The sequence below is a fragment of the Ambystoma mexicanum genome, chromosome 12 (assembly GCF_040938575.1).
Source record: "Ambystoma mexicanum isolate Mex_15411 chromosome 12, UKY_AmexF1_1, whole genome shotgun sequence".
Lineage (NCBI taxonomy): Eukaryota > Metazoa > Chordata > Amphibia > Caudata > Ambystomatidae > Ambystoma > Ambystoma mexicanum.
In genome coordinates this window covers 1,014,071,265-1,014,098,347 of record NC_090936.1, presented here as the reverse complement: position 1 = coordinate 1,014,098,347, position 27,083 = coordinate 1,014,071,265, and the positions used below count along the sequence as shown (strand labels likewise).

At 47.8% G+C, this 27,083-nt stretch overlaps 1 protein-coding gene across 1 annotated transcript in view; it reads right to left on the bottom strand.

Annotated features, from left to right (window-relative positions):
• RBM28 (RNA binding motif protein 28) overlaps window positions 1-27,083 on the bottom strand; it is a 728,250-nt gene that overhangs the window by 293,864 nt on the left and 407,303 nt on the right. The window contains exon 12 of the mRNA XM_069629558.1: window positions 1,329-1,464. Within this exon, the coding sequence (XP_069485659.1) occupies window positions 1,329-1,464 (136 nt within the window). The remainder of the gene's footprint in view (window positions 1-1,328; window positions 1,465-27,083) is intronic.

Below are 27,083 nucleotides of genomic sequence, written 5' to 3'. Positions count from 1 at the left end.
ATTAGTGAAAGTGTTTGTAGAGAAGGGTCTTTAGAGATAGTGTAAGTGCCTTTTTAGGTTGCATGTGCCATAGTTGTTAGGTAGCTGAACAGAGCAAAAAGGAGTCGTGGAGGTTCGGAATGAAATAGACGACACAAAGGCAGCAGAAACTCTAATGTTGTCTGATCAGAAAGGGTCTGTTGATATTTATTAAGCAAAGAGGCAGCTACACAGGTATCTCATGCTCTAGGGTTAAGGGGAAATATTTGGCATATTACATTCCTTAAGAATCAACATGCTGGTAAGGAGGCTTGTCTGAAATATTGTGTAGAGCTGCCTTGCAACAGATGCGGATAGACCTCTAGAGATGATTAATGAAGTAGAACATTAATCCTTTTCGGTCTCATAAAGGCATGGAAAAGGCAAGCCAGATTACACAGAGAACAGCTTCATCTCATGGTGTGTTGGAGACATCAAGTATTCCCAGTATGGGGGCAATGTCATCCTCCAAACCAAGGAGGTGCACAGTGTTGTGCCAGTCTGGTGTACATTTTAAAAGATGGAGGATCCGGGTATTATATTGATTCCAGCAGGCAGAGTGCGGACTCTCTGCTAGCCAGTCAAGACACCCCACCTTTCGTGAACATGGAACATCTGTCGCACATGCTAATGAGATGAGGCTCCTTACTGAGGACTAGCCAGATGGCTGTTCAGATTGTAACCGATCAAGCTTTCTCTTGTGAACCCGTGGGTGGTTATCATGGCCACATACACCTATAGTATGCTCTAAAGGGGTCTGAGGAATCCTTGTGATACAGGGCTGCAGTTCTATGGCTGGGACGCAGCTAGTCAAGGTGCTCCCATTCCGATGATGATGCACAGACTCTAGAACCTTTGATAGCTACCAGGTCCACAAAGTACCAGCATGGTGTAATGGCAGTCTGGGTATCCCCGGCAACACACAGCTGCAGTTCTGTACTGGGGAACTCATCAAGAGATTAAGGCCTGCAATGCTGCTGCTCGGTATGAAACATTGTTGGAGAAAGACTATAGGTGCTCAGCAACAATCATCGTCAACATTGCAGTGCCTGACTTTGGCATTCACATAACAAATCTGCATTCCTTACTGGATAACTAATACTGCTGGTGTACACAACCCTGGCTTATACTGCCTCTGGGTGATCCGACTTAGAACTGACAACCAGGTTTACATTTTAATATGGTGGTCAGTTCAGACACAAGCTTGCTGTTTAATATTGTGAACCAGCCCCACACCTAGAGATTTAGGGCCTGGTTCAAGACTGATTGAGATTGTACATCACAGCTTTTCACACTGGAAAATCACTTACTTCCCTCTCTGGCCAGGTACAAGTTCCTTGTTCCTGTTGCCTTTTTAACCTTCTTGTCTTGGAGCTTTTTCGCTTCTTCACGGCTAACGGCCAGGTCCACCATGAGCTTCCGACCATCAAGCTTCAGGCCTCCACTCTGGGGAATAAAAAGGGAGGAGCAAATTGGAAACTCATGACTCAAACGCAGCACTCTTAGGAGCATCAGAAGGAAAGGTGAATGATGTCAACAAATCAGGGCAATGGAATGCAGAACAAACAAAAACCTCTCAATTCTGTGCCATATTGGAGGAAAAAATATTGCAAAACAGATAATTGGTAGTAGCAACATTAACATCTGTAAACTACCACATTGTCCTTGTTGTGAGAACAATCACCCTCAATACCCACTATAGAAAAACACCTAAGGCCTTGTGCATGCTACAAATCAAATATTAAGCTCCTCATGGAGTTAACAATATAGATGCATACTTTAAAAAGACCAGAGGTGAAAAAAATTCTACATGACATACCCTACTGCTCTCCATTGTGATGCAGTTAGCTTATTCTTGCAGCCAAGAATATTAAGAAACTTGCATAGGGGAAAATCAATTCAACAAGCAGCATGTGGTTGAGAAGAGGAGGCAACTGTGCTAAGAGAGGAAATATGACTGCAAATGGAAGAACTACTGCATTGTATATGGCTCATGATGGCTCAAATTTATGTGCCGGTTCTGATCACGGGGCAGAAAGTGGCCACAGCATTTCACACATACTATAGTGGTAAAATAGATATTTCAAATCCGGCCTGATGGACAGATTTCAGGAGGCCACCCTAGTTATAGTGAACAGAGGAACTCGGAGGTTAACCAAACCCAAACAAGGTAAGCATGGAGGGTGGTCAAGGTGGCGAGGTGAGTGGGGGCAGGGGTCCACAGTGAGTCCACACAGTGAAATACACAATGATTCAACTTGGATAGCTAAATATACAAATATATTTATTATATGCCCCAAAACACACTAGAAAAATGAATCCAGCAGGTAATATCACACAACACTCTAAATACAAAACATACATACAGTCACCTTTGGTTATAGAAATGCATACAATTCACCTAAACACCCAAGGAAGGCAAGTAGTTATGCAATGAGAAAACCAGTCCACAAGAATAGGAAACAGTTTCCCAGTGCTGACAGTTTCAAAGAATAGTCAGGTTCCCCATAACAAATGAGCAAAAGGCCAGGGACAGAGTTAAAAACAAAACGTTTGGGGGTCCACAGAATATGGAGGGAAAGTTGTCTAAAAGAGAAACATTTCCAAACACTTAACTTTCTCCAAAGTAAAGTTTTTCACAGAATTTCCTGGGTTTTATTATATTCTAGTTTCTTTGGGTCCCACTAGCCATAGCCTTCACCAATCCCATTTCTAGTTTAACTCTGCACCCTGTTGCATAGCGTATGACCACCATGATGAGACACAGATTACATCTAATCACCTTAACTTTCCACAAATTTCTACTGAATTGCTTGGGTTTTATTATACTATAGTGCCTTCAGGGCCCATTAGCCATAGCCTTCGGCCATGGCCACTATCCATGTTCCACCAATGGGTTTCTTTGGAACCCACTAGCCATAGCCATGGTTACTTAACATATGACTCAATAGGTTTCTTTGGGGCCCAGTAGCCATGGGTCATGGCCACTGTAAATGTTGCCCTAATAGATTTCTTAAAGGGACCACATTTCCTTATTTAACTCTTTTCCCATGCCTGTGATTATCGGCAGCAACAAACTACTCATACACCTGCTGTTATCCGAAAACGCTTGAAAATTCCAAAACTCTTCCCTGCCCTCACAGGCACTCATCAAGTGTCCCCCTCTTGCCATGGTTCCCCCACCCCTGTGCTTTTTCTCACCCTAGCCATATGCCATTACACCCTATCTATATTTATTAATTTTATTGTGTCCCACAGTACAAATGTACTTTTAACAGTATTTAAAACAAACATACAACAAATTACAAATGATTAAATCTAACAAGTCACAAACAGTACCAGATTCTCATAACGTTACAGTGCGGCCTCAAAAAGAATATTACAAAAATTTACAATTTAAAAGAGTATTGCAGCGTTCTTTAAAAATTCTACCACATGGATGCTCAAACTTAATTCATTACAATTTAAAATCCTCCTCCACAGCTCTTCTTCAGAGGAATACCCTATCCCCAGTAGGTACTGGGTTCTCAAAGTTTCCAATTAAGGGCACCCAACGCATATGTGCTTTAGAACCTCGATCTCAGTCTTACAATGACGGCACAGTCTCTCGGCTCGTAGAATGTTAAGACGTCGGCCCAATATTCTATTGGTTGAGACCAAATTCAGCCTAACTCTTAATAGTTGAGACCTAAAGCATCCCGAAGGGTGTTTTTTTAAGTAAGGAGCTAATGCGTTGAAGCTTTTGCAAGTCCACACAAAGCGATCACCAAAGCATTTGTAGTCCATAATCCTTGATCTCACATTTGTCCATACTTGTCTAAACCATCTTAACTTGGCTACTTTTGGTGTAAGGCCCAGTTCCTCCACCGAAATGTCTGCGGATTGAAGCATTGATTCACAACTCAGAGCCCAGTTTGTAAGGACCCTGCAGCCACCCTGTACCCTTACAAGGTTGAGTTGCTCAAGAACCGAGGCCGTGGGAGGATTCAAAATATTTATAAAAAGCTGTAGTTTCCCCTAATCCACCATAGTATGGATAGGGAGCTGTCCCAGCTCATACAAAATACCTACAATGGGTACCGACTGTGGCAATTGCAAAAGACCTCTCTACAGAGCTCCCTCCAATATTGACCAATCTATGAAATGACTCCTAGTTTGAGCATCATAGATTAATTTTGGAACCAATTGTTGTTTGTACAATTTCAGTACTGGTAAAATTGAATCTCTTCCAAATTTGCCATCAAAGACTCGGAGCTTCACACATGCGCCTAAGAATTTAGCCTTCAGATCTTCTTGCGGCTCTGGCCCTGTAACCTATCAAACTTCGTTTTGTGTGATACACTTACAATGCCGATTGGGTCTTCCGTTGTAGTAGCGGTTATCTTGCGGGATTCCCCCGGTGTTCCTGCAGTGTTAGGGAGATTTATCTGTTTTATGCTTAATCCCCTCTCCTAGTGAGACGCCCAGCACTTTTTGCTGGACTTCTGGACCTTTTTCCTGTTCTCCTGAATGAGGGGAGCCTTTTTCCCCTCATTTATTCTTTATTTGCTCAAACCATGGGAACTATGTTCTTTATGCAACACCTTATTTTAAGGAGTATTGCTTTCCTCCATATCTCTTAAAGGCATCTGTGTTTCACTTTTGCAGCACACAACACCCAATGTGCAGTGTTGCTGTGGACCCTTTGGGTTCTCCTTTTATATTTTTAAGGAAAGAAGGATACTTTTTATCTTTCCTAAACTTTTACTATTGAGAGATCAGCACACCCCACCTTATGTGGAATGCTGAGTGGATACGTAGTGCCCCCCCTCTGCTCCTGTAGTAAATTTTTAGTTACAGTGACAAACCTTAAGTGATGGCTGGTGGCAGTGGATGTGTTCTACCGACTTTTGTGCACTTTTCTACCACAGACTGCATTCACAGCTGCTGGTATGCACAGGAGGGTCACCTATGTTCTAACATGGTGGCTCCTTTCTTTTTTCACATTTTCTTGTGTGGTTGTCCTTTGTTAGCCCTTCTTCTACCATCTTGAGGGGGGGGGAGACGAGTTTTGCCTTTGGTGGGAAACCTTTGTGTAGGCTGCCTAGGCTCTAGTGGGTCTGTGAGGACAGGAAGCAGGGGAGGATGCTGAAACCAGTTTCCACTGGGGTGCTGGCTGTCCTGATTGGACAGCCCCCCACCCCTTTCTGTAAACGGCAGGGAGAGTCTGCAGAGGAATTGATGGGAAATCCTGATAAAAAGGTGAGGTTGCTGAGGCAGAAGGCAAGTGAACCGCTGGAACAGAAGATCCGAAGCAAAAGATTACCAGAGACGCCAGCAGACCTTTCCAGTAACGGCGAAGAGACCACTGCTGTCGTGACCCTGTTTTCTTGTCGTGAGAGGAGCTTTTACTATACTACAGCATTCTACCACACGTAACTAAAGTATCCTGTGGAACTTTGCCTTCTCTGCTGTTACATGACTTTTGCATCGCTCCTCAACTGATTTTGGAGAAATCTTAAGTTAGGAAATTGACTGCTAAAGTGCTAGAATCCCTAAAAAAGTGTTACTGAGTAGTATATTGCTGTTGCTAGTGCTGAATAACCTTTTTTTCCTTTACAAGAGAACATTATCTGAGTAGCTTTACAGATGAATGAAACTGTCATTTAACTGTGCAAATTGTTGGTGCAAGCCACTACTATTGAAGCAGTGGAACTTATCTTACTGTGCTCATTGCTGACACGAGCCACGCTTACTGAAGCGGTCACCCGAAAAAGTGTTGCTTATGTTTTCTATTTGTGTTGGTTAGTCTAAAATACTCTTTACTTACCTTCCCGTGTGTATATAAAATAAATGCATATTTGACTATAACTTCCAGTCTGTAAGATTTTCTTTGGGCAAATGTATTGACTGGGTTCATTGAACTTACCTACAGCTCACATCCTCCTCATAAGATAAGCCCGACAGCTCTGCTATTCTACCAAACCTTTGGGGTAGTACAGACTTATAGTAAGAGTTGAGGGCTGTATAGCAAGGGATAGTTTTATAGAGTCTCACCTGCTGATAGACTTTAGGAAAACTCCCAATAAATGCATTTATGCAAAAATGTTCGAACTCTAACTCTGTCCCCAGAATAACCCCAACTGCTCTATTTCACATGTCTTATTTCCCCCTCCCCTTTGTAAGGCAGGCATGGTATTAACAGTAGATATGCAAGACAATGGACACAAGAGAACAGTTTCAAAACCTCTATTTGTAACGTTAAAGGGGGTTGGAAACTTCCTATGTGGCCCTATCTCTAAAATGGGAGAAGTCTCGAGCATTAACACAAAATGTCTTAAGGTTCCATCCTGTCCAAACAATAAAATGTCTGCATCAAAACTGCACTTGCCCTCGCCTTATTCCTCAAAATGTGTATGGGATTATGTTAAACAAAAACAGTGTGTCAAAATAATGTCAAGATGGCAATAGAGTTCTTTCACAGATCTTCTCCCCAAGTTCCAGTCACCTTGGACCTTCAGAATACTTCTTTTACTTAAAATAGTTCACAAAAAGGGATACTTATGCTTTCCTCATTCAGCTTCAAACCTTCTTGCGACACTTCACACAGTTCACTTAGGCTTCCCTAGCCTGTCGCTGCAGTTCTGTTTTAACAATTCTTCATGGTGTCTCTCTCAGACTTCCCTCACCCGATTCTTGACTTCCTTAACTATACACTTTTTTAAAAACTTGATTTCATTAAATTTTCAATGTAACATACACAAACAACATATGGGTGCTATAGAGCAAATAGTTACCAAACAAGATACAAAAAGGATAATACATCTTTCATCTCTCAAACCCTAAAGGCCCTGCTCACAAAACAAGTATTACCCCACCCATCCTCCTCCCTCCCTAGAAGTGTTGGTCTCAGAAAATCTATTAGGTCTATAGTCACAAAAATACCATACACAATCAGATTTGTGTTCCATTTCACACTGGAGTTCAATGTGCAGTAATATATATAGTAGTATAGGTGCTCTCCAAGACGCCATTTCCATACATCACCTATGTTCATATTCTGAAATCGCATTATCTTTAATCCCCCATTCCCAGGTGTGTTATATTGCCCGGTGGAGAGTTGCCAGTCGAATGGCTGGTTCAGGGGCTGGCAATGTATTTATCAATGAAGTCCTTCCATAGGGCTTCGTATTGGGTGGCTTTCCCATGCAAACCTGCAGTAATTTATTCCATGAAACAAATGTTAGTGGTCACGTTTTCCCCATTCCTTCTTGCTCGGGTTTACCTCCACTTTATAACTATATATGCCCGAGCTGCCAGAAGCAGAGGACTAGCCAACCCTGTAACCCTCGCGTATCTATCTTTGTTTTTCTCTAGCCAGAACAGCACTGGGAGAGGCGTCACCTCATATTGAATCCCCTCAAGATCTTTAATTCAACCAAGGACCTCATCCCAAAACACACTCACCTTCAGGCACTCCCACCACATGTACAAGTAATTTGCATCCTGACCACACTGACGCCAGCATAAAGAGGTTGTTGCCTGAAACATCTTGGACAATCTATGGGGGTCGTATTGCCATCTATGGAGGAGTTTGACAGCATGCAATTTGTACTGGGAGGCAAAAGAAACTTTAAAGGAGCTCTTACACAGTTTAGACCACAGGACAGGGTCAATTTCCATATTCATATCGGTGTCCAGACATTTGGTCGACCTAAAACTGGTCGAATGACATTTGGTCGACGCAATTTGGTCGAAAACCAAATGGTCGAATTTTTTTTAAATTATATATTTATTTTTTGGGTTTTCGTTTTTTACAAAAATGGGTTTTTTGAAAAAAAAGGGGGTTGGGGGGACCCCCCCCCCCCAAAAAAAGGTGAAAATAAAAAAATACAAAAATTCGACCATTTGGTTTTCGACCAAATTGGTTCGACCATTTGTCTGGTCGACCAATTTTTTTCGACCAAATGTCTGGTAACCTTCATATCCAATTCCCATTTCTGTCTGAGTTTGGTTGTCGATCCCCCTCGGGTGTCCATCAGAGCTCTATATACAGTGGAGATCAGTCCTTTAGTGCCAGAAGAACAAGTTACTTGCTTACCTGGTAACGTTCTTTCAACGTATTCCACATCTCTGACAGCAATGTCCACAGCTGTGCTGTTTCGGAAAACATTTCGGCGTCGGTTTTCTGCGTCAATGACATTGATACGTTGTCCTTCGAGGGCCTCCATCGAGAGCCGACGTCACCGGATGTTATATGTAGGACGCCCGTAGCCTCAGTTGTAGTTTTTCCCCAGAACGTGTGGCACCAATCTTCTGCCAGTATGACTACAGAAAGCCTTGCGGAAACGTAAGCTGCAATCGCATAAGAATTCTGTAGATGGGCAGGCTGGGAGGGTTTGATGTGGAATACGTCGGAGGAACATCCCATCGAAAAAACGTTACCAGGTAAGAAAGTAACTTGTTCTTCGAGGGGATTGTGTCCTCCAACGTATTCCATATCTCTGACAGACTCCCAAAGCAGTACCAACGTATGGAGGTAGGAAATTAATTTAGAATTTTAGAATGTTAATGTTAAAGGACATTTGTAGCGCACACTATCACCACCAGAGTGGTCCCCTGGCGGCTCTGAAAGAGGAGGGGAGGTTGAGTTAGTGGGAGGAAGCAGGAAAAGTGCAAGAGAGCAGTGATGTTCTGTTGGCGGCCTCAGCCCGGTGGTTCCGTTGGCTGGGCCTGGGGTGTTTGTGGCCGGTAGTCGTTGTGTACTGTTGTGCAAGGCTATGTGTGTTTTGCGATGTAGTGAAGTTTGTGCGGTTTGTTGTGCTCTAGGTTTTGGTTGTGTTTGGTTTGGAGTTTGAGAGGTGTATGCAGAAAGGGAAATTGTTAGTAGGGTTGGTTAGTTTGCGTCTCTATCCTGAATTGATGCGCTCGGCTTGCGTAGTCTCCCCTGATGCGGTTCTGTCCTGATCTGGGTCCGACTGGCATACAGGTTCCTTACTCCTCTGGCCCCCACCTCCAACATGCTCTCTCATAACTCCACTTATCCTCCCTTCATACTCGTGTGCGCATTGCACCTGCCAATGACAACCTCTCAGGTAGCGGGGTGATAGCCAATATCTCGATAATTTCACACCACTGTGGTACCTGGTGGTAATTAAGGGGCGGGCGAAAGTGTTGGTGGGATTGTCTGGGGTAGTGGACTCAGTCTCCGTGCGTGCTGCCTGTGTTCCAGTCTATTCGGTGTCACCCGTCCAGGTGCCGTGGGAGTTACTCTCTCGGGTCAGGGATGTCCGTGTCTTTTCGGTTTAGTCATCCTTTTTCCAGTTTTGGTTTCCAGGTTTAGTCTGTGGTGTTGCAGAGCCAGGTTTTTAGTGATTTCCTGAATTTTGGGTGATCTTCAGTGTTTCTCATTTCTTTTGGGATGTTGTTCCAGGTTTTTGCGGCTAAGTGGTAGAAGGAGGTGCCTCCAAGTTTTTTTCTTAAGTTATGGTTTGAGTTCCAGGCGGATTTCGTGGCTTGATTGGAGGGGTCTCGTTGGTTTGTAGACCATTTTCTTTTGTAGGAATTCTGCTCCTTGTCCGCTGATTGCCATGTGCGTTATGCACATTGTTTTGAAGGTGATGCAATGTTTTACTGGGAGCCAGTGTAGTGTTTTTAGGGCTGGAGTGATGTGGTCTCTTCTGGATAGTTTGATGAGCAGTCTTGCTGCTGCATTTTGGATCCGTTGCAGTTTCTTCAGGAGGTATTCTGGTATTCCAAGGTAGAGGCTGTTTGCATAGTCGATTTTTGACATGATCAAGGCAACGATAGTGAGTTTTGTGCGTGAAGGAGAGGAAAGATAGAATTCTTCTTGCGGTGTGGAGGAGGAAAAAGCATTTCTTCACTGTTGCATTTATTTGTGGTTCCAGGGTTAGGTTGTTGTCCATTAGGACTCCCAGATTTTTTACTACCTTCGATGGTGTTGGTGAGTTTCCCATTTCCGTAGGCCATGGGATGGTGGTTTCGTTCTCTTGGTCTTTGCATACGATCATGATTTCTGTCTTTCCTGGGTTGATTTTCAGGTTGTTGGCATCCATCCAGTTGAAGACTTCTTTTAGACAGTCGGTTAGAGTTGAATGGTCGGCATCAGTGTCTTTGATTTTGTAGATGATCTGAGTGTCATCTGCGTACTTGTAACATGTAATGTTGTATTTTTTGAAGATTCTGATGACCGGAGTCTGATAGATGTTGAAATATAGTGGAGATAGTGAGGATCCTTGTGGTACTCCACAGTCGTCAACTCGTGGGGTGGATTTGAAAGGTTTTATCCATACGGTTTCTGTTCTGTCTGCTAGGAAGGATTTGGTCCAGCGTAGTGCTGTGTCTGTTCTGCCTATGTCTTCTAGTCTTTTGGACAGGGTATTGTGGCTAACTGTTTCAAAGGCTGCAGAGAGGTCGAGCAGAATAAGGGCTGAGGTAGTGTTTGAGTCTGCGTTAGTTTTGAGGTCGTCCCAGATGGATAGTAGTGCTGTTTCCGTTCCTCACGCTGGTCTGAAACCGATTTAAGCTTGGTCCAGCAGGTGGTGTTCTTCTACATGTTCTTGGGTTAGTTTATATACGTAGGTTTCTAGAAGTTTCGCTGCGTAGGGGATGTTAGAGATCGGTCTGTAGTTGGAAAGGTCATATATGTCACCACTTGTGTTTTTCAAGTGTGGCTTGATGTATGATGGTTTGAAGATCTTCGGTACAGTCCCTGTTGATAGTGATAGATTTAGAAGATTTCTGTAGTGTTCTGCTGGCGATCCTTGCGCAAGGATTGATATGTAGATGTCTGGGGGACATGGGTCTATGGGTGATCCCGCTTTCTTGCTTCGTTTTACCAGCATTGCGAATGCCTCTGCTGATATTTCAGGAAAGCTTCGGAGTTTGTGTTGTGGTTCTGTGTTAGGTTTGTTGGGTTGTATGTTGCGGTTGGTTGGAAGCTTTTGTATGGTTTGACGGATGTCGTTGATTTTTTTTTGTTAAAGTGATCTGCCAGGTCGTTGCATAGTTTTTCTGAGGGGGTTAGGGTGTTATCGCAGCCTGGTGGGTTTCTCATTTCTTCAATGATGCTAAACATTTCTTTTTGTGTGTTGGTGGCATTGTTGATTCTGACGTCGTAATGTCTCCTCTTTGCCTTTTGAATTTCCTTCTTGTATGCACGGATTTGTTTCTGGTACCTGGGTTGTATTCTTTCCTCCATTCCAATTCCATCTTTTTGTTTTCCTTTTTCATGTCGTTTAATAGTGGGGTGAACCATTTTGCCAATGCTCTTTTTTTTGATGGGGTGAACGGTTTTTCTGGGGCGATCTTGTCTATTGTATCTGCGATCCATTTGTGCAGTATCTCTGCTTTCCCGTCTAGGTCAGCTAGCTACAGTTCTGTAGTTGGGGGTTTCGTTAATTCGAGTTGCTTGAATAGGTTGCTTTCTTTGACGTGTTTCAAGTTTCTTTTGGTGGTGGTTGAGAGTTTCAGATGTTGGATGTAGGTTTGGGTAGGCAGAGTGATCACGAATGGGATGATGAGATGGTCGCTCCATAGTATTTGTATCAGAGGTGCCGTGGTGATGAGTTTTTCTTTGGCGAAAATTGCGTCTAGGGTGTGTCCTGCCGAGTGCGTTGCTCCTTTGACTAGTTGTCATAGCTTCATGGTGCTGAGTTGTTCAATTAGTGAGTTTTAGGAGTTGGCGTGGCTGTCTTAAAACCAAATGTTGAAGTCCCCCACAGGATGATTAGGTGTTCGTGGTTGATGTCTAAGTTGGTGATGGCTTCTATGAAGTTATCGACGAATGTTGCATCATATTTTGGTGGTCTGTATACCAGGATGAATGTGATGTTGGTTTTTGGGCTCGCGGTTAGGTGTATTACCATGGTTTCGCAGTTGAGGATGTTGAGTGGTTCGTCAGTTTTTGTTTTCAGGTGTTCTTTGAATGCTATAGCGATGCCTCCTCCTTTTTTGTTTTTTCTGTTTATTTGTAGGCATTTGAAGTCAGTTGGAAGGCAGCTTTGGAGTGTGATTTTGTAGTTGTCGTCCAGCCATGTTTCTTTGATGAACAGGATGTCAATGCCGTTGTCGACAAGTAGGTCGAAGTTGAGTGTTTTGACATGGATCTTGCGTTTATTAGATTGCAGTGAAGTTTGGAGGTGTTGTTTGGTTTGGGCTTTGTCGAGGTCGTCTTCCGCTCGGTGTTGAGGTTTCCTTCCTGGTCGGTCACTTGTTGGGCTGTGGGATTCGTGGTGTCAGCGTCTTGGGTTTTCATCGGGTTCGTCTTCCGGGAGTTGTGGTTGTTGATTGGAAGTTCCTCTTGCTTTGGTGATGTAGGGGGTTATTGGGTTGGTCATCTGTTGTTTGCGTTGGTCATCCTTCTTCTACTTGCTTGTGTTAGGTTGTTTGATGTTGCTGCTTCTAATTTTGGGTTGGATTGCCGTGGTGGCCAGTTGTCTGTGAGGTATGGACTTAAGTAGAGGGATTTTTCTCTTCTCTCAGAGTTCCTTCGTTTTGTGTTCCTGTCTGTGGGGGTCCAGTCTATGGTTGTTCTAAGTTGCTGTTCTGGAGTGTTTGTTCTTTCATCTCTTTGTCTTTTCCTTGGAATGGGTCCTTTGCGCAGAGAGTTGTTTAGTCTTTGTTTGGTGACGTCTAGTTGGTCCTGCTTTGGTCTGGTGGTCTTGTGGTGTAGTGGCGGGTGAGGGGGTGTCCGCTTCTAGTTTGGGCTTCGCCTGTGGGTGGTATTCCGGCTGGAGTTGGCGACTCGTTCAGTCGCTGTCCTAGGAGGGGAAGGGGAGAGGTAAGGGTTATTAAGTTGGGTGTTATCAGTGGCTCTCTTTACTGTCCGTCTCCCTGAGCACGGTTCATTGTGGTGAGCAGGCTGTGTGGGTTGGGAAGGGTATCTGCTGGTTGGAGGGTGGTTTGGACGGGCGTAGCTTGGACTTTCGCCTTGTGATGTGAGAGGCCCTAGTCAGAGTGACCCACCACGGTAATTCGCAGGTGGCTTCTGTCTCACTTGAGAGTTTGCTAAATTTGCGAGTGAGCTAGATTTGGGATATCTGTATAGTGGGAGAGAGGTTTATCAAATCCGAGACACCTGTACAGTGGGAGAGAGGCCTATCAATGCAGTTTGAGATCACAATGCAATTTGGGCACAGAGGTCCTACTATCAATGCAGTTTGAGATCACACAATGCAATCTGGGTACCGAGGCCCTGCTATAAATGCAGTTTGGGAATCACACAATGCAATTTGGGAACAGAGGCCCTGCTAAGTTTCAGACACCTGTATAGCGGGAGAGAGGCCTATCAATGCAGTTTGGGGCAATGGGGGGTGATCACATTGATAGACACCGGTTTTGCCCAGCAGCCAGGCATCCAGAGTAGAGCTGCACCCCTCCCCAACCCAAGCCAACCTACCCCACTGGTCCCTGTAGACGCCATTTGACGGCTGGCCAATGGCCTCCCCCACGGACACCCGCCGACACCTCCTGGAGCCGCCTCTGCTGGAGCCGCCCTCGGCCTTGGGGGCCCCCAGCCGCAGAGGGCTGCCCTGGGAGGACCAGTGATGAAGGGCTCGAGGAGCAATCAGAGCGGGGATGGCCGGGACGGGAGGCAGGGACAGAGACCAGGAAGAGGGTGCGGGGTGGGAGAGGGACGCTTCGGAGGGCTGGGGTCCTAGTCTTGGGCCAGACAAAAAAACATGTGTCCAGAGATGGGCTGCTCACCTCGCACCGGCTGCCTGCAGTGGATGCATGGGCCGGTGTGAGGAGGATCGCTAGACCCTTTCGAATAGGGCTCGAGGCCCAATCAGAGCGGGGATGGGCGGGACAGGAGGCGGGAGGGACAGCGACCAGGAGGAGGGTGCGGGGTGAGAGAGGGACGCTTCGAAGGCCTGGGGGCCTAGTCTTGGGCCAGAAAACACACAAGTGCCCAGAGATGGGCTGCTCACCTCGCGCCGGCTGCCTGCAGTGGATGCAGGGGCCGGTGTGTGCCCAATCAAATTGCAGAATGGAGGACCGCCTTATCAAAGGCCAAATCTTGCCCATGGATAGAGTCCAGGGAATAGTGTTTTACAAAAGTATGGACAGAGGCCCATGTGGCTGCTTCACAAATATTACGAATGGGAACACCCCTCTGCAAAGCAGTAGAGGCAGCCACACCCCTAGTAGAATGGGCCCGTAAGCCTACCGGAGGGTACTTACCCGCCAGACCATAACTTTCAGAAAGCCTTCAAATGATCCATCTGGACAAGTTCTGCTTGGTAACAGCTTGACCTAAACGTCTTCCAGCGTATCCTACAAATAGCTGATCGTCCACTCTGACCCGGGACATCCGTGAGAGATAGAAGCTCAAAGATCTCCTCGGATCCAACCTACGGAGCCTCTCCTCTTCCTTACAAGGATGCAGAGGAGGATAGAATGCCGGAATAATTACCTTCTGGCCCAAATTAAATTCCGACACAACCTTCGGAAGAAAAGAAGGACGAACCCTAAGGACAACCCTGTCCTTATGGAACACCGTGAAAGGTGGCTTGGCGGACAGTGCCTGCAACTCACTCACTCTGCAAGCGGAAGTAACCGCAACTAAAAATACAGACTTAAAGGTCAACAGTCTCAAAGGTCAAGAATCTAAGGGCTCAAACGGAGCTCCCATTAGGAATTTGAGAACCAGGTTCAAATCCCATCCCAGCACCTGGAATGGTGACGGTGGAAACACATTAGTTAGCCCTTTTAGAAACTGAGAAATCAAAGGAATCTTAAAATAAGAACACTTCTTAGACAAGCTCTTAAATATGGACAGTGCCGCCAGGAAACCCTTAATGGAACCCACTTGCAGGCCCTTGTGGGCTAATGAAAGCAAAAAAGATAGAACCATAGGAATTGAACACTGAAAAGGATCCACATTCTGTACCCTGCACCAGTTGCAGAACTTTCTCCAACAGCAACGGTACAGAGATTTTGTTGCGGGCCTTCTGGCCGAAAGCAACACCTCCATCACGTCTTCGGGGAGGTCCCAGTCCTTATACCTCAACCTTTCAGATACCAAGCATGAAGGCTGAGGGAGTTGATCTTGGGATGGAGAACCCGACCCCTCTCCTGTGAGAGTAGATCGTCTCGGTAGGGAAGACGACATGGAGGGCAGATGGACATGTCTAGAAGGTCCGGGTACCATGCTCTGCTGGCCCATGCCAGAGCAATAAGGAACATTTGGGAACCGAACCTCCCTAACACTTGCGGAATGACGGGGACTGGAGGAAACGCGTACAGCAGTGGGAAGGACCACTCCACTACTAACGCATCCCCTAAGGCTCCTCTTGGAGGAAATTCACGCGAGCAGATCTTTCACACTTCCAGTTGACACTGGTGGCGAAGAGATCCACTTGTGGGGTCCCCCAAAGGGCGAAGATCTCCAACAGAACTTCCTGAGCCAGCTCCCACTCGTGAGAGACCATGCTCTGCCTGCTCAGAGCATCCGCCGCCGTGTTTTCGTCTCTGGCCAGATGAACTGCTGAGATCGAAATTTCCTGCTGGATGGCCCAGAACCAGAGCTGCATCGCCTCTCTGCACAGTGGGAGTGACCCTGCCCCCCCCCTCCTTTTGTTGAGTCAGTGCACAGTCACTGTATTGTCCGTCATAATCAGGCCATTTTTCCCCCGCACAGAAGGCAGAAAAGCCTTCAAGGCTAGCCTGACAGCCTGCAGCTCTAACAGATTGATGTGGAGTCTGGACTCCGACGGAGACCAACGACCGTTGACTGTCAACTCGTTGGCATGAGCTCCCCATCCCGTCAGGGATGCGTCCGTCATGATCGTCACCTCCGGCCAGGGTGCCGAAATGGTGCAACCCTCATCAGATTGCCTTCAATGGCCCACCACAGAAGATCATGGGCGACTGAGGGCGGCACCTGAACGGGATCCGACATCCTGCCGGAGGACTGCGACCACTGCATCTTGAGAGCCCACTGCAGAGATCTCATCCGCAGCCTGGCCTCTGGCACCAGTAGAATGCAGGATGCCATGAGGCCGAGCAACCTCAAGAACGCGAGACTCTGGGCACGTTGAAACTTGTCCACCATCTGCAGAATGTGAGGAGCCCTCACCTGGGGAGGCAAACACTGCCCCAGAGATGTGTCGAGCACTGTCCCGATGTACTGGAGCCGCTGGGTAGGTGTAAAATGAGACTTCTTTAAGTTGAGGGAGAAGCCCAGCTTGTGAAGGGAGTGGCAGGTGACGGACAGGTGATCCAGGTGCGCTCTCCCGAGCAAGCCCTGGATCAACAAATCATCAATGTAGGGGTAGACGTGTATCCCCCCTTTCCTGAGATACGCTGCCACCACCGTTAGCTTAGTGAAGACCTTTGGGGCGGAGGTCAATCCGAACAGCAGGACCCGAAACTGAAAATGCAAGTCGCCAACCGCGAACCTCATGTACTTCCTGTGCTTGGGATGAATCAGCACATGAAAGTAAGCATCCTTGAGGTCGAGAGACACCAACCAATCCTGAGGTTGAAGGGCCTAGAGGACTTGAGAAAGAGTAACCATCTTGAACTTGTCACTCCTGAGGAGCTTGTTCAAACCACGCAAGTCCATGATGGGTCTCAATCCGCCGTCTTTTTTTTCGGGATCAAAAAATATGGGGAATACCATCCCTTGTTCCTCTCTGCTACAGGCACCAGTTCTATGGCGCCTTTCTCCAGCTGGGATAGGATTTCCTGCGCAAGGAGCGGATCCGGACTCTTCAAAGAGAGCTTCCCCGGTACATTTGTCGTGAGGCCTCTGCCGAAAAGGAAGAGTAGCCGTGGGCTATGATCTCCAGAACCCACACATCTGAAGTAATGCCACGCCATTCTACAAGATGCTGCGCCAGCCTTCCCCCAACTGGCGAACCATGGGCCATGGCCTCATGACTGAGCAGAAACAGCTGCGGCAGTGCCTGAGGGCAAGGAGGCAAGTGCCCGAGCGCCTTGGCACCTCGAGTACCTTGTTTTCCACCTCTGGTACTCCTACATTGGCCCCTTCGACTGGCAGCTCCCCTCGATCTACCAAAGTAAGAGTAGTATCGAAAGGAACCTCCCCTCCATTGCTGTACCCTAGGACGAAAACGCAGAGGTTGACGTACTGCAGCGCTCAAGGGCTTTGCTGCAGCTTTGGAGGTCTGCAACCTCTCAAGGCTCTAGTCAGCCTTGCTGCCAAAAAGATGGACACCATCAAAGGGCATGTTGTGAAGCCGGGACTGTACATCAGGAGCAAACCCCGACTTCTGCAACCACGCAAACCTGCGCATCACGGTGCTCGCCACCATGGACCAGCTGACACAGTCTGCCACGTCCAGACCTGACTGAATCAATTCACACATGGCATCCTTGCCATCCTGAACGAGGGCAAGAAAACCATCCTGTTCCTCCCCTTCGGGAATATGTTCAGTTGCCAAAGACGCACAATTCCACAGAGTGTGAGTGAATCTTGCCAAGGCACAAATGGAGTTGGCTGCCTTTAAAGCCATACCCCCAGATGAAAATACTTTCTTCGCCCAACCATCAAAGCGCTTGTCGTCCCTATCCAGAGAGATGGTAGGGTATGCAGCCTGCTTCGCTGGGGCTGTAGACACCTGCACCACCAAACTCTCCGGAGTGGGGTGCATAGACAAGAAGCAGGGGTCGCCACTGGCTGGACAGCATTTTTTCGGTAATGACTTATCCACTGCCGGGAGACTCTCCGGAGCAGTCCAAGCCGCTGCCACCCTTCTCTGTAAGGAAATATGAAATGGCAGCACCGGGTCAGTGGGTGGACCTTGGTCCAATATATCTGTCCGGTCATCCTGTAGAAAATCCACAGGTGGGGCAGACCACCCCAAGTACTCAGTCACCCTCGACATGAGACACCTCTATGATGACTCAGCATGTGTACCAGGCTCAGGCCTGCCAAACTCAACCTCCGGAGAGGTGTCCAGACCACTGGCGTCATGTAAGGACTGACGCAGGTCTTCCATCTGGCTGTGACCAGACAACAGGTCATCAGGAACCTCAGGAGGTACAAATCCCCTCCTCATATGACCCTTCTTTCACCTCTGAAATGTAATCCAAAAGCAGGAATAAATCCTTGGATGAGGGTACAGAAAAAGGCTCACATACAGGCCTCACTGATTTACTGAGGGCCTTCCTCAGAGGTTTCACCGTCCTCCAGGGCACCACCGGCAAATTCTCCTCAAAAGGCGTCGAGGGCGCCGATGACTTCGACAACGGCTTCGAGGTCGGAGCCCCGAGCGTGTCCTTCGACGGCCCTGGCGCCGATGGTATGGACGACTTGCTCGGAGCCGGAGCCTCGAGAGAGTCCCTCGACAGACATGGCGACGACGGTCTTCTTAGAAGGCCTCACAGGCTCCGACGGTCTCAAAGGCGTCGAGGACAGGGACCTGGACCTGGCACGGATAAGGCGATCAACCTTGTCCGATCGGGACCTCGACGGCTCCCGATAATCGCACCGACCGCCCAAGCCCGAAGGCGTCCGAGCGGTGGCCCTAGCTCGTTCCTTGGCAGCGTCTCTCGAAGGCGCGGATGGAACGGTGCGCTGCGATTCGAAAATTGACATCTCCTTGCGGAATGCGTCCCATTCCGCCAGAGATGAAAGCTTGTTGAGACAAGCTACCCGCCGTCTGGCGGAGTCCTCCGTCGAGGACAGGGAAGGCGACCGATGATGGCACTTCAGAGAGTGCTTAGAAGAGGCAGAGGAATGGTGGGACCCACTCCGAGAACAAGACCCCTTGGACTTACGCCGACACGGAGAGTCGCCGCTCGAATCGTCCGTCGAAAGCCTAGCGGATTTCAACTTACGGGGTTTGGAAACCCTACCTAGAGACAACTTCTTCTGTCCCGCAAGGCCTTCGACGTCAAGGACTGGCATTCATCGCAGTAGTTTATGGCATGGCTCTCGCCGAGGCACCAGAGGCAGATGTCGTGCGGGTCCGTCGGGGACATTTTGGAACCGAAGTCCCGACACTTCTTGAAGCCCGACCTCGGGGTAGAAGAAGCCATTCGCAATATATCCAAGTTAGAAGAACCGATTCAACAGCAGAAGAACCGAGTCGCTCTGAGATTCAGAAGCGAACACGTTTGCGTAAAAAACAGAACTGAGGCTACGGGCGTCGTGTGTCCTACATATAACATCCGGTGACGTCAGCTCTCGACGGAGGCCCTCGAGGGACAGCGTATCGACATCATCGACGCCGAAACTTTTCTGAAGCAGCACAGCTGTGGACATTACTGTCGGATGTGGAATACGTCGGATGACACAATCCCCTCAAAAGGGTGTTATGGAGTGTTTGGAAGGGGGTAAGCTCTCTTTATATTTTCTCCTTCCATGCTTCTCTCGTCAATATATCTGATTTGGAGAAAGTGAAATACTGGCAACTTTTCTATACCCAATGCGTCTTCGAGGTCAGTGATTGCAATGAACTTGCCACCCTCCCAGAGTTGTCTAACCCTTTCGTGGCCCGCTTCAAACCAACTCTGAAACCTCCACAGTCTGGGATTTCCTCTCGGATATCCGGTGCCCATATATGGCTCAAATAGGACAGCCATGTCGTGATGCCTCGCATGTCCGTACATAATATTTTTCAAGGTCAGGTAGGCCCACTCCCCCCTTTTCCTTGGGCAGCGTCAATATCTCATATGTCATATGAGATTCTTGTTTTTTTTCCCCCTGCCATAGGAACCTCAGTATAGCTTTTTAAACTTCCCCGAAGAATGATTTCTTTATCTTAATTGGGAGCATCTGGAAGGGGTATAAAAAACGTGGGAGATCTACCATCTTAATTGTGTTTATCCTTCCCATTCCACTTAATTAGATACAACTGGAACTACTCAAGCAGGCGGGGGAAATTGGCCTTGTATACGTCATCTAGCTGTCGCACCATGTTTATCCCCAAATATTTCAAGGTGGCATCCCCTATAGTGAGGCCCATGACAGCATATCCCTCCCTATCCCTCTGCGTAGGTTCTCTTAGGGGGAACCGAACGGATTTGTTCTTATTAATTTTAAAGCCAGAGAGCAGTCTGTAGTGTTCTATCAGCTGTATCGCTCTGGGGATTGATGTCAGCGGGTTTGTGACGTGCAAAAGCATGTCATTAGCATATAGGGCAATCTTGTATTCTTTCCCCCACCGACATCCCTTCCACCTGTGGGTCAGCCCTGATTTCTATTGCAAGAGGTTTGAGGGACAGGGTGAATAATATGGCAGACAGCAGACATCCCCGTCTAGTTCCTCTCCCCAGGGTAAACCACCTAGTCAGAGTTGACCGACACTGAGGCCTTAGGGGATGCGTATACCGCTTTTACTCCTTTCCTGAATCTCTCTCCAAGCCGTACCTTGGTCAATGCTGCCTCTAGAAATCCCCACTCGACCCGGTCGAACGCCTTTTCTGCGTCAACAGACAGTAGAGCCGGGTCCCCTACCATTGATTTAGATTCATATATCAGATGCAGGGTTTTGTGCATGGTATCGGATCCCTGCCTTATACGTCTCCAAGCGAGCCGCCAAGATTCTCGTATAAATCTTCATGTCCACATTAAGCAACGATATTGGGCGGTATGAACCACAACGTTTGGGATCTCTTCCTTCCTTAGGTATAACAGAGATCAATGCCTCAGAGGAAGAGTCCGGTGCTACACCCGTCTCCAATATATTATTGAACAACTTGACCAGGAAGGGGAGGAGGGGTAGGGTGGATAGAAAACCTTTGTAAAAGCTAGCAGTATAGCCATCATTCCCAGTAGCCTTCCCCGATCATTTCCGGACTGCACTTTCAACCTCTTCTGCTGCGATTGGGGCGTCCACTGCGTCTGCCTCGGTCAGTCCAGGCATATGTACGCCAGCCAAATAGGTGTCCATTTCCGTCCTATCATGGCTCACTTCGGATTCATATAAGTGATGATAAAACTGTGCAAATACCTCCGGGATCCCCCCTCCCTGGGGGACCCGATGGTCTCCCTCCCCTTCAATCAATAGTTGTGACCCATCTTCTCTTTGCCCTCGCAATCTGGCTGCTAATAACGCATCGGCCTTGTCGCCTTTCTCATAGTATTTTTGTTTAAGTAGCTGAAGTTTCCTCACGACTTGTGCCTCTTCAAGAAGGCGAAGCTCGCCCTGTTTCTGTCTGGCTAGAGCAATCTTCTCCGCACTTCCCTCAGACCGTCCGACCCTCCCATTCTAAGCGTGTTATTTCTCCCCTCAATTTGTTCTCAACCAAGGTTCTCTCCTGTTTCTTATTGGCACCCTCCCTTATCAAAACTCCTCGCCAGGTGCTTTCCCCGCTTCCCACACCACCTTTGTCGAGATCTCTCCTGTGCCATTCACCTTATGGTATTCTTCTATTTCAATGACCATTTCTGCTACAAAATCTGGGTCTTCCCACAAAGATTAATTGCAGCGCCACTTGTTTCCTTTCTTCTGTAAAGTTCCTAATTCCACCCCAACTGATATCATGTCATGATCCGACCAAGTGATGGGCTCGATTTCAGAGCGGACCGTGACATCCACCAAATCTTCCAAAATATGTATGTAATCAATTCTTATTGCTCTCCATATGTCCTTCAGTCTATATGTTTGCATCATCTCCGCTACCGCCGTTCTACCGACGTCAGCCGGCTCAGACAGGTCGAGGATCGCTGTTTGCCTATCTCTATTGGTGTCTGCCCATAGGTTGAAATCCCCTCCAATTACTACATGTCTGACGGCTTCCAGCATTACTTTCGATATCGTGCGCTGTAAGAAGTGAGCTTGTCTCACATTCGGGGCATACAACGTGGCTAATATGACCTTCAGGCCCCTCATAGTGCCCACCAGCATCAGTGCTCGGCCTTCTACATACATCCACACCCTAGACACCCTGAGCTCCATCCCCTTCCTAACCAATATTCCCACCCCCGCCATCTTCATGGGCCAGATCCCCAAAATTCCCATCCTTCTCTGGACTGTATCACCTTACGTTCCTCTCCTCAAGCATACTTGGTCTCTTGCAAGAAAGGTACATCAATCCCAGATCTCCGGAATTCCCTGTGCACCATAGACCTTTTGGTAGGGGAATGGAGTCCCTTCACGTTAAGTGAGCAGATTCTGTCAAGAGCACCCCCGGACATGTTAGGAGTCACTGCCATTACCTATTCAAGCCTCGCTTCGTTCCCCTAAAGGACTTCATCAAATCTGTCTCGCTTATGTACTTTGAAAGCCCAATCATCACATACATGTGCAACACTATACGTCTACCCTCCCTCCTCACGGCCCTCCCCCCACTCCCTCCCCTCCCATAACCGCTGACTGCTTCCGAACCAGCTTGGATAACTTCTCCTAGCCAGAGTCGGACCACCAGTGGGAACCGGACCTGCCCTGGTCCCTTCACCAAAGAATCATTTAAACGTTGAGCCCCCTTTCCCCCGACACGCCCCTCCTCACCTTGAATCTTTTCATCAACACATGCTAATGCCGTCTTAGTATCGTTCAAGATCATGCCTGAGCACCTTTCGGCTGCCAAAATTAGGTCAGATGTTCTCCTTCTCTCCCGCCAGCTACCCATGTTCCCACTAGAAGTATATGGCATAGTACATAGGTCCACCATAGAACTACCCCTCTGCCTCCAGGGATGCGTTTATCCTAGAGCCCGGGATACGCTGTCGCCTTGGGCCCTTGATGCACCATTGCCGATTGTCTTCACGTCTTTCCCCTCAGCTCATTTCTCCATCCTGGTCGCCTAGCAGGTCAGCTGTGCAGTCTCGAATGTCTTTCTGTGTTCAACTTGACTGTACTGTTTTTTCATTCATAGGTCAGAGAGAAGGGGTAGCCCCACCTATATCGAACTCCTTTTTCCTTCAGCCATTTGGTGAGAGGGATGCACTTACTTCTCATGGCCAACGTGAGAGATGACAGAGCCTGATAATTCAAGATCCTCGAGGTCTTGAGGGGGATTTGCGCACTGCGCTTGGCCTTTTCTAGAACCCTGGTTCTGTCGGCAAAGTTGTGGAATCGTGCCAGGACCATTCTTCGACCCCCAGTGGACCACCAGCTCTGTGTATGCGGTCCTGTTATGGGTTCATCTATCGAATCGTCCTCAAACAATAATTTCATGAGCGTGTGGAGGGTCCTCTTCAGGTCCTGTTCAGTTTCCCCTTCTCTCTCCGGGATACCAAAGATGCGAATATTGTTGCGCCTTTCTCGGTTTTCCAAATGATCCATTCTCATATGCGATTCCTCTTCCCTTGCTTCAATTTCTGCAATTCTATGGTCCATTTGAGTTTCCATGCCGAGAGTGGTCTGGTTGCGTTCCACCTGTTCGATCCTCTCCTCCATCTCGTCTATTCTCTGTGTTATCTTCTCTACTCTCGCCCCTATATCGGCTCTCATGCTCTTTATTTCACTTAAGAGATCCGCTACGTCAGCCTTAGTACCGGCTGTCTGTGCCCCTGAGGTTGCCATCTTGAGATCACGGGGGAGGGGGGAGTCACTCTGAGGGTGGGAGAGGGAGAATGTGTACAGTTTGAGCTTCTCCTTGATGTTCATTATGTGTGGGACTCAGAATTTTGTGAGGAGATGCTTTCAATACAACGTGGTTTCTTCCTGTAGTTCTGAACCAGATCGTAGAGGATCCCCTACCTCTACAAGTGGAAAAAGGGACAGACGCCTCTAAGGGGGGGGCCTTCTCAGTGAAATATGCTAGAGTCAATCCACCTAAGATACCTCGCGGTCCAAACAGGGGGTTCCCGGAGGGTGAACAGAGGTACTCAGTGTTCAATTTTTCCGTTAATGTAGGTTGTCTTCAATTGTGGTCTGTATCAAGGCCCTGCATATTTCTAGGGGCAGCTTATCATGGGCTGGAGTGCCACTGAATGCGTTGCTAGAGAACTGGTTGAGGAGGGCAGACGCCCTACAGTGTATTGGCCAACCCTCTTGTATCACCTTCTGCTGCGGTCTCTGTCATTAGCAATGATGCATTGAGTGGATCTATCCCTCTTAAGCTCAACTGTTCTCCTCCATGCAGTGGTTTACCCCAGGCAACCCTTGAAGTAAAGAACCGGGGCCTACCTCATTCTTTGTGGGAAGGAGCGTCTCTTTCCGGTCATTCGGACCCTTCCTCTCAGAGTGGTCGCCTCTATACCATAGGATAGGCCAGACGTGGGGCTGGGGTGTCGGGCTCCTCTGGTTAGGGAGGGAGAGGTGAGGCCCTGGTCCTTGCGTGGCTTGGTCATGGAGTCGCGAGCTTCGCTTCGCCAGGACTGAATTCTTTCATGCGTGTGCTGCTGTCTCTATAAAAACTGGTCCATGCGTTCTGCCTCTGGTGATCGCCATGATTCAGGGGCGAGACACCGCTGATCACAGAAGCCTTCGCCGGTACCCTCCAGGTACAAGTAGCTCCACCTCTTCCACGTTACAGGGCGCAGCTCTTTCACGGTGAGGATCACGTGAAGCCGAAATTCGCTGCGTAGCTGGGGGACACTTTGGAAAATGTGATTTTCTGCTTAGAATCTCCACTGATTTCAATCAGGTTTTCTCTGCCATCAAGGGGGATGCCTTGCCACAGCACAATCCGTCCTCTTATTCGTGGGGGGGTCCATTAGTGCGGGCTCAGTCCACTTCTTAGGGACCACAGGATGGAGCTCACCCGGAGAGGTCATTCATCCGTGCGCCCCCTGGTGGCCAGTCTAACTATACACTCTTTAAACAGGGTTCCCTTCCCCAACCTTCTTACTTTCCGATTCACTTTGCTTTACTGTCGGAGGCTTTCGAAACAGCATGGTTTTACTTAATTCCATGCATGACCACTGTGACACTACTGCATGCTGGTACTTGTATTTCTTAGATCTTGCTTCTGTTTCTTTTACACGTATCTTTAACACTCTGGAAGTTCAATTCCTTGTTACTTTACATTCAGTTCCATTTCCAAACAAGCCTTCTTGGGGATTCTATTAACTTTTCCTCCACTTAGTGATTTCTCTGCTTTGGCTTTTACTTTCGTTTGATTTTCAATATTCACTTCAAGGATTTTGTTTTTATTTCTCAGACTTCTGATATCTTGACGGGTCACTTACTTTATTTCTTGCGTTTGCTTTCTCTCACTTCCAATGTATCTTTCAAATGCGGGGCTCCCTCGGTCGGGCTCGGACTGCTTTTTTACTTCCACCTGTGGTATTCCCTCGGTCGGGCTCGGACCCCTTCTTTACATCCACCTGTGGGACTCCATGGTCGGGCTCGGACCCCTTATTTACTTCCAACTATGGGTCTCCCTCAGTCAGGCTCAGACCCTTTCTTGCTTTACTTGGTGCCTTTCCTCCTGTGCTCCACTTCCCGCCATCTCGCCAGAGTCCCTTTCATTCTCACTCTGATCACTCACCGGGCAGCGTTGCAGGGTCAGCGGCTCCATCCTTGAGCGTGGTGATGAGGTCAGGGTTTCACCACCTGCCCCTCAGATTCCCCCTTGGGGTCGGCACTGGCCGTAATGGAATGAGAAATGTCCGGGCCTCTCCAGCAGGGACCTGGCTGTCTGATTCCAACACGTAGGAGGCACGCCTCATATGATCCACTACACCCTTTCTTCTCACCGGTCAAGCATCGCCGCACACCGTCGTCCTCTGGATTCTCCCGACAGCTCCCAGTCTCTCAACTTCCCCGCTCCAGAAAACCTTTCCAGCTTGCTTCTGGTGTTTGCGATTTGAGAGGGATCCTCTGCCGGTCTCCATCTTGCAGCCTCCCTTCGGCTCTCGCAACTGCATCCGACTTCTCTACCTCAGCAGACTCCCTTTATACACATGTGATGTTAATGGGCTGCAGGTGTGTGGACAGGTTTAGGTCTGCCTGACCTTGCCTGACTCCATTAGTGGGACAACATGAGGGTAGTTGGTGGTAGTCTTTCTTCTGTTTTGTAAGGTGCTAAAGTTACCCCGAGTGGGACGGATATGCCTAGACGTGGGTCCCGAGTCTGCCGGGCCTAGAGACCCAAGCTATTCCTCACTGATGACGCCCAAAAAGGCTGAAACATGTCTGGGGATGCTTGTGGTCTCGTGCAGAAGGGATGTGACCTAGCAGTTCGGGCTGGACTGCCCCTTTTGGGGTAGGACCAAGCCTGATTTGCATATGGTTTTTCCCCTTCTGTAATGGCTTGGCAGGCTGAAAAACGATGGTCTGGAGGGTTGCCCAGAGCTTTGCCCGTGGTTATGATTAATTCAAAACCTTCCAGCCATCACCTTTCTGTTTTGTAAGGTGTTTCATACAGGTAATATTTGCTACTCTCGGTTGTCTCTCCGGCGGCCCAGTATTATGTGAAAATGGGGAGAGGGAGAGGTTTGTTTGAAAATACCCCAAGAAGGTAGAGGGGGTTGCGATTGTGGGTAACTGGTAGAAGGGGGATACCATGTCTCGCCTAGGGTATTCCCATGAAAATGACCCCAGACTCCTCTACCGAGGTGATCCTCCCTCGATCATCCACCACCAGGGTTGGGATCCAAAAACGACGGTCCTCCTCTTACTACTCGAATAGAGGATTCTCGGGTCTAAAAATGAGAACACCCCCTAGGTTTCTCACACCTCCTCTGGCCTGGTGCCATTCATACGTTTTCCTCCTGCAATTAACTTTTCTTGCACTTTCATTTTCAGCTAACCGCGGTTATCTCCCGCATCAGAGTAGGCCATATCAGCATTTTTTTTTTGCTTTCTTAATAATCTTTTCTTTTTTTAATAAATCTTTCACAAAATGTCCAGTGGGAGGGGGTTTGGGGGCTAGCCCATGAAAGATGTTTGGTAAATTTAATCTAAATCCATCCAAGTCAAAAGTGATTAGTAATTACATTTTTGGATTTCCTATAGAACTAGGCAATCAACTTATAATTTAGGGTGGCGACCATCACGCTATAGTTAAAAAGCTATTTGGAGGAGGAAAAAGGATGCCATTGCATCAGGCTAGAGGTGGGGAAGTGGGTGGAGAGGATACCCATGTGAAATTGGAGGGTTGGGGAGCCAGTTACAGTTCAAACATTTTTGGATTATCAGGGGAATCTTGCCAGATTCCCGCGGCAATAACGCAAGACGTGCTCAGAAAAGAAAATG